Here is a 7,813-nt window from a genome sequence, read left to right on the forward strand (position 1 = left end):
GCCCAATGCCACTATCCAGACAGGGAAGAAGACTCAATCGCTTAAATGCGGCACAGAACAAGCTCTCAATGCATCCGGGTTTTGTGGACCAAACAATCCCCTCCAGGGTAACCAGAGTTTAATGGTTGCGCCGCAGGTAAAAGGCGCTCTTCTACCCCATTTATGATACCGTACAATCCCTCCACCTCTCGGATAATGTGACACAAAGGAAGGGTCGCGGCTGCAGCGGCCAAGGAGAACCTTCCTCCTCTGGGGTGAAGGGCGGCCTCAGGTCCGCGTCGCAATGAAGGCAACTGACGGCGGGTGGGAGCGGACCGAACAAAAGGTTGGGACTCGCGGTCCTCACCATTGCGAGTCCCTTGGATTAGCGCGCGTCCACCCTGCGGAAAATCCCACCTCCAGCCATTGGGGCGCCCTGGAGCAGGGCGGGGACCCGGAGGGCACCCCCTCCGCTGCTGCGTAACCGGGACGGGATAGCGACCGCCAGGCAGCGGGAGGTGGCGCCGTGCTCCTTCCCTGTCCAGCACCTGCCCCATGTTTCTCCCCGCCAAAGGACAGGGAGCCCGGGCTTCTCTCTCCCTAAAGGACAATTCGCTCGGGAAAGCCCCCACAGGCCAGCGGCCAGACTGGCAGATGTAAAGGGGATGCGGGCCTGAGGCGCGAGGGACAGGGGGAGTGGGAGGGGGCCCAGATCCGGGTGGCCCTACGCGCCTGCTCGCGGCTGGGCGGCCGAGTCCGGGGCTTGGGGAGGCGGCCGGGAGAGTGCGGGGTGAGCTCAGTTAAGGGGGTTTCGCGGTGGGAATGGGGCCACTTGGCCTCTGACCTAAGAAAACCAAGAAGGGCGACCCACTCAGCCTCTCCTCTCGCCCCCGACTTCAAGCACTGCAGGACTTGGCATCCCTCCCTCCTTCATAATCCCAGACTCCGGGTTTTCTCCATTCCCAAATCGGCGGCCCCAAGAGACAGACAGCGGAACCTGCCAATAGCAGGACGCAAAGCGTCAACTTTGTGTTCGCCCGCCACTCTCAGCCAGTGTGCACTCGCTTCTCCCGAGTCCCGCCTTCCGTGTCGGGCGCCCCCTTCTGGCAACACGGGGATGAACCCTATCTATCGCCATCTTGTGTGTGGCACAGGTATTTTCCTGGAACGTCTTTCCACTTATTCTAATCTTTTCTCCCACACAGCTGGTTTCTTAGTTTGACAGCCAAATGCGATGGTGATAAGGAGAGTGTCGCCGACAGTTTTCAGATCGTCTGAGTGGGTTGGGTCGCCACGTCACGCCAGGCTTGCCGAGTCCAACGCCATCTTGAGTGTGGCGTGTTAATGGTTCCCTTCTTCGGGCTCCGCGTGTTCCCTAAATGGCGCCCCAAACTTCATGGAGCCCCCAAGGACTAGATCAACTGGTCTAAGGGACGATAGTTTCCCCTCGAATAACCCCGCAAAGAATAATTTCATGTGCCCTTGGCAGAGTCTTAAGCGGGGTGGGAGAGCGATAGACTCGAAGGCCGGGACCTGGAAGGATCCCAGTAGCTGTCGCGACGGCAGAGACCGCTCGGGGCAGGCGCAAACCAGAAACCAAAAGTGCGGGGGCCGTTGTGTGGTGCGACGCCCGCGGGCTGTCCTGTTCGAGGGCAGAGCCTACCCAGGCCCTCGAGTCCCCTCGATGCTCGAATCCCCGAGTGTGCGTGCTTGGCACGGAACCCACTCGTCGTCTGGCTTAGGCGGCAGACGCCGGGGCTGGGAGATGACGACGGGGTCACCTCCCCAGACTCCGGGCGCCGGGAGCTGGGCAGAAGGGGGTGGACGTGGTAAAAGACGGGGCGCCCCAAATACGAGGGTCTTAGCCTCACGCCCTCATCGCTCGTCGTGGGGCTTCCGCCGACTTGCGCTGGGAAAGCTCATGGTGGGATGTGCCAAGGCGCGGGGGGTGGGCATACGGGCAATGTGCAGGTCACCGCCCGGGGCGAGCACAGCCCAGCACCCGACCTTCCCCTCCCCCTCGCTGGCAGCCGTCGTGTGGGCCGGCAGCCGCCTCCTCTTTCCTCCCCCCCTTGTTCCGAGCAAGCGCGGGGAGGGGTGAGGACCGGGGGCTGGGCGCGCAGCTTTGCCGCGCTTTGGCTTTCTGCGTCAGCAGCCCCAAGCAAAACAGCGGCGGGAGCGCGCGCCCCGAGCGCGAGCGCGCGCCCCTCCCCCACAGCGTTGGTGCAGATGAGACCCAGCAAACTCAGGCCTTGAATGACAGTACGGCCGGCGACTGCGCAGCGCGGGACGCACGAAGGCACTGCCGCTTTAAGCATGCTTGCCCATTGTTCGGAATCGAGCCAATGAGTGAGCGCCCGCTCCCTGCTGTAAGCCAATAGCATTCGGGCAAGGGAGGCCGAGCGCCGCCCACTAATCTATATTAAAGGTTCTGGCGCCGCGTGAGTTCTCCACTGGCTGCTCTGAAAAGCCATCTTTGCATTGTTCCCGTGTCCGGCTCCCCGCTCGCCGCAGCCACCTCCGCCGCGCGCCTCCTCCGCCGCCGCGGACTCCGGCAGCTTTATCGCCAGAGTCGTCGAATTCCCGCTTTCTTTTTAATCCGTGCATCGGATCACCGGCGTGCCCCATCATGTCAGACGCGGCCGTGGACACCAGCTCCGAAATCACCACCAAGGTGAGGTTAGACGCCGCCCGCCCCTTTGGGGTTCCCGCGCCGCCACCACCGGAGCGGTGTTTGGCGCGCGGCACCTGGGTACCCCGAGCCCGCTGTTGCTCCCTTCTGCGGGGAGCCCGCCCGCCCCCAGCCTAGGCCCCCAGGCAGCCCACTCTTTGTGCTTGCGGGGGAGGGGGGCGGGAAGCACCGCGGGCAAACGTGATGCCCGTCGGGGAGTGGGCCGGGGGCCCTCAGGGACCCGGAGGGACTGGCGCGGAGGCTGAGAGGCTCGAGGGGAGGCTGCTCCGCGGCTCTCGAAACTTGTTTGTGACTCGTCTGAGTGGCGGCGGGAGGATAGGGGCCGGGCTGGGGGTCGTCGGCCCGCGGGGCGCACGGAAATAACTTTGAAACTCCAGCGCGTTTGGAATCGGAAGTGCTGGGGGGGGCGCGTGTGCGGGCGCGGACCGGCTGCGGGAAGTGGCGGCTCCGCGGCGAGCGCCCGCCGGCGGCGCTGCTCTTTGTTCGGCGCCGGATCGCCGCGTTTCGCGCCTTGTAGTGGGTCCGAGGAGGCTTATCTGGACTAAGCTCTGATAAGGCGGAGTGGGGCGGCGGGCCGGCGGGCCGCGACGTCGGTTGTCCCCGCGGAGGTGTGAAGGTCTTCTCCGCCCTGGGTGCCCTCGGGGAGGTGGGGTTGGGCGTCCGGGGTGGGGGGCAGTGTGCCGGGAGCAGCCGCCTAGCTTCAATAATTCTCCAGCAATACTGGGCTTGACTGAGGAGGAGGCGAGCCCACGCGCCGGAGGGGAGGAAACGGAAAGTGAAGGAGCGACGCGCCGGGGCGATGATGGGCGCCCCCCGCGGCTGCCCGGGGGCACCGTATTTGCGGCTGCTCCGGAGGCTACGCGGGCGAACAAAAGCTGCGGCCGCGACTGGCTTGTTGCGGGGTCGAACCGGGCACCAGAGGCTGTTGTGGCCCGGTGCTGCGGGTTCACTGCCCTCGGTTTTGAGGCCCTGCGCGTTTGGCGCAGCTTCGCTCCTGCGCGCCGCATCGGTCCCCCTGCTTGCCCCGGGGAGTGTCTCCGCCCTCGGCGGGAGCACGGTACTTTCAGGAGGGACCGCTTTTTTATCCTTCGGCCCTTGTCCGCGCCTCTGTCGTGCCCCTGCAGGGACGGGCGCGAGTCACCTTGGCGTCTCCTTAACCCCTGTGCCCCTAGCGTCACCTCTGGTTCTTTCCCAGGAACGACTCCCCCCGAAGGAGCGGAGATTGGGACCCGGATCTCCGCAGGGGCTCCCTCCGGCCCTCTCTGGGCCCAGCCGGGGAACTAGTTTGGAGGAGAGGGTCAGCCCTACCCAACGCGGGCTTTCGCTTTCCTCCACGGTGATTTCCCGTTAAGAGCGATAAAGAGTCCTGTGGAGTGCGTCTCCGACGGCCTCGGGCTGTGGGGCTGAAAAGGCCCCGCGGACTTCGGGGCAGCCTCCCGCGGGACTTTGCCCGCCAAATGCAGAGACTTAGATACCGCGCATCTAGGCCTGCGCGGGGAGGCGGCGGGGCCGTCCAGAGGCCGGGAAAGACAGGAGACCAACTGGCGCGCGCTCGGCTGTGCCAGTGCCGCCCGCGGGCGCCGGGTCTCCGGGGTCAGGGGCGCACTCGGCTGCTCCGGGCCACGTGCTCCGCGCGCGCGGTGCGTGCTGAGGCCCGCGCGCAAAGCCCGCCGGGCGGGGGTGCGCGCCTGCGCGCCGCGACCTCCCCGCCCCCACAGCTCCCCGGGGCTCCGGCCACCAGGGGGCGGGAGCGGGCGGCGCCGGGGTGGATGGGGAGAAGCTGAAGGACGGGGCCGGCAGGTGCCCGGGGGCTGTTTGCAGGACGACGGCTGAGCGCCCTCCGCTCCCTCAGCCCTCCGCTCCCGCGCCGTTCGACGTCTGTTTGTGATGGCGGCGGAGTCTGCCGCACTGAAAAAGTTACGGGGCTTCGGAGTGTCCGCGGCGGCGCTGCCCTTTGGAACCCGGGTCGTGGCCGCCTTGCGAGGCGCGGTCCGACGGACACAGAGCTAACCCGCGGACGGGCGAGAGAGGCAGGGACGGAAATAGGGCGCTGCGGGCGGCGCGCCTCTGAGTGCCAAAAGGCCTCGCTCGGGCCCAGGAGAGCGTTCCCTGAGCCCGCGCCCATTTCCAGGCATCGGTCTGCCACCTCCTGGGACAGCTGTTGGGTATGGAGGGATTGGTGGGATTCCGGTTCCTTCAGATAAAAAAAAAAAAAAAAATCCCGTGCGCTTGTCAGGTTCTGCGCTACCGAGGGCTTGGAGCTCGAGCGCGGCTGCGGGGCCTCTGGCTGGTGAGGCTGCTTCCCCGGTTTTGCCGGTTAGCTCCCTCCCATCCCCTTTCCAGGCTAGTCCACCCGACTCCCGCGGTGTCAGGGCCCTCCCCCCATTGCCTTATTTGTTTACGGCACATACCTGGTGTCTTCCAAGAAGGATTTGTGAGAGGCGGAGCTCCCTCTGGTTGGAAACAAGTACGTGAAAAGTGTGTGTGAAGTGTTCCTGGGCTCGTCCTCCCGGCCAGACAGGGTTTCGGGCTGTGGTGCCACATGGCTCCTTTCCTAAGAAGCATGAGTAAAGACCCAGGAGAAACAACCGTCGTGGGCCCTTTTTTAAAAGTGTGTTTGTTTTTTTAAGGGTTGAGAAGTAGGACGAAATCCTGACCATAGACCCTCAGTATCCTGTGCTCCGTCCACCTGTAACATTCGGCTTTTAGCTTTGGACATCCAGATCAGCACTGCATCCCTCGTACTTGAAGCCCTGGGCTCCTTTGGCAGCCCTGGGTTGCTCAAAAGACTGACTGACTTCCTTTTCCGTTTTGAAGGACTTAAAAGAGAAGAAGGAAGTTGTGGAGGAGGCGGAGAATGGGAGAGAGGCACCTGCTAACGGAAATGCTGTGAGTGTCCACCTTGGACATGACCCTGTAGCAGCTCCTGGCTAAGATTTCTTACTTAGACTTTGGGCTTAATCCGGGGCGGGGGAGGGGGCTGAGGCCTTGGACAGTTATGTCAGGATCTCTTGGTTCAGGGGGCGTCTCTCAGGTGGTCTGGTCTGTAGAAGCATTGGGCAGGGTCTGGAAGAAGGGATGTGGCAGAGTGATGTTCTGTCCTCATCCGTAAGCTGGTCTGTTTTCTGTCGAGGAGAATGAGGAAAATGGGGAGCAGGAGGCTGACAATGAGGTAGATGAAGAAGAGGAGGAAGGCGGGGAGGAAGAGGAGGAGGAGGAGGAAGGTGATGGTGAGTAGCCTTGTCTCTTGTTTGGGGGGTACCTTTTTCTGTCTTCTCTAGCAAATGGGGAGGGATTGGGGGCTCCCCGGGGGGGCAGATCGAATGGACCACCTACGACTGGGCTTGCACCCGCGGAGCTGGCATCTTTTTCCTCGCTTTAGGTTAGTGGTGTGGAGCTGTGCCCCAAACACCACGGTCACACTCCCACTGGAGAGTGCTGCCCACACACTGATCGGTTGGTCTGGCTTCTCTGGCTTTCGCTTGCGCCTTCTTTTCTCTGCAGACAAGATGTCTGCGATGGGGCAGTGTGGGTGCCCTGACTGCCCAGTTTGTCAGGCAGCAGAGACAGATCGGGGCACTCCATCCTGCCAAGACTGTTACTGGGAGATTGCCCAAGGAGCTGTAGTTTTGCTGTCCCCCTCCCCGTTTCTGGCTGCCACCGCGTGGGAGAGTACCAAGACCCTCCCTGGTTGGCTAAGGAAGGCAGGGTGCTTTACCTGGGCTTTATTCTCTCCAGGTGAGGAAGAGGATGGAGATGAAGATGAGGAGGCTGAGGCCGCTACAGGCAAACGGGCAGCTGAAGATGACGAGGTGGGTCTGGTCTGGCTTGACGTGGGGAGGGGTGGGATCTGAGGCCCTAAAACTTGGAGGGGCTGATGGGACTTCAGTAGTTGTAGTTGGTGTGGTGGGTGGTCCCGAGTGGTTCCCTTCTCATCTTGAGCAGGAACAGGAAGGAACGTGGGCCCAGCCTCCCAGAGGCCTCTGGGGCTGCTTGTGCCCGTCTTGGCTCTGCCAGCAGGAGCTGAGGCAGTTGGTGGGTTGAAAGGGACCTTGACCATCCTTCCCTTCCCAGGATGACGATGTTGACACCAAGAAGCAGAAGACCGATGAGGATGACTAGACAGCAAAAAAGGAAAAGTTAAACTTAAAAGGCCACCGTGACCTATTCACCCTCCACTTCCCGTCTCAGAATCTAAACGTGGTCACCTTCGAGTAGAGAGTCCCGCCTGCCCGCCCGCCCACTGCGGGCAGCGCCACCGCAGATGACACGCGCTCTCCACCACCCAACCAAAACCACAACGCGAATTTGCAACAGGGGAGGAAAAAAGAACCAAAACTTCCAAGGCCCTGCTTTTTTTCTTAAAGTACTTTAAAAAGGAAAATTTGTTTGTATTTTTTATTTACATTTTATATTTTTGTACATATTGTTAGGGGGTCAGCCATTTTTAATGATCTCGGATGACCAAACCAGCCTTCGGAGCGTTCTCTGTCCTACTTCTGACTTTACTTGTGGTGTGACCATGTTCATTATAATCTCAAAGGAGAAAAAAAACCTTGTAAAAAAAGCAAAAACAACAACAAAAAAACAATCTTATTCCGAGCATTCCAGTAACTTTTTTTGTGTATGTACTTAGCTGTACTATAAGTAGTTGGTTTGTATGAGATGGTTAAAAAGGCCAAAGATAAAAGGTTTCTTTTTTTTCCTTTTTTTGTCTATGAAGTTGCTGTTTATTTTTTTTGGCCTGTTTGATGTATGTGTGAAACAATGTTGTCCAACAATAAACCGGAATTTTATTTTGCTGAGTTGTTCTAACAAAGCTGTCTCAAGCCTGGTTTTTCTCTTTTGGTTTCTTTTGGTTTCTGTTTTTCTTCTTTTGGTTTCGGGGGCAAGGAGAAGAGGGGAGGATCTTGAACTCTGGCCCAGCTGTCCTTCCTGGGGACAGTGGATTTGAAGACACCAGTCGGGGTGGGGGAGATGCCCCCTTGGGCAGCAGGGTCTGGTGGGTGGCTGTGTTAGTCTAAGACTGAGCTGTAGTTGGCTGGTGGGACGTGGTGGGAGCACTGAGGCTATGGGCTGGAAGGGGAGCCACTTACCAGGTTGGTCCCTTCCTACTGATTTGTACTAGGAGCCTCTTCTCGG

The 7,813-nt window shown here is 60.7% G+C and overlaps 1 protein-coding gene across 2 annotated transcripts; it reads left to right on the top strand.

Annotated features, from left to right (window-relative positions):
- Nucleotides 1-534: 534 nt before the first annotated feature.
- PTMA (prothymosin alpha) lies at nucleotides 535-7,490 on the top strand. Of its 2 annotated transcripts, none has more exons than XM_059053652.2 (5): nucleotides 535-2,653; nucleotides 5,489-5,560; nucleotides 5,808-5,901; nucleotides 6,410-6,483; nucleotides 6,746-7,490. In XM_059053652.2, exons 1-5 carry the CDS (start codon nucleotides 2,609-2,611, stop codon nucleotides 6,791-6,793), a joined length of 333 nt encoding a protein of 110 aa, XP_058909635.1. In that variant the 5' UTR covers nucleotides 535-2,608; the 3' UTR covers nucleotides 6,794-7,490. The 2 variants fall into 2 exon arrangements, with proteins under 2 accessions (XP_058909635.1, XP_066883275.1); XM_067027174.1 differs by having other exon boundaries at nucleotides 2,430-2,653; nucleotides 5,805-5,901.
- Nucleotides 7,491-7,813: the final 323 nt, after the last annotated feature.

The sequence above is a fragment of the Kogia breviceps genome, chromosome 2, assembly GCF_026419965.1.
Source record: "Kogia breviceps isolate mKogBre1 chromosome 2, mKogBre1 haplotype 1, whole genome shotgun sequence".
NCBI lineage: Eukaryota > Metazoa > Chordata > Mammalia > Artiodactyla > Physeteridae > Kogia > Kogia breviceps.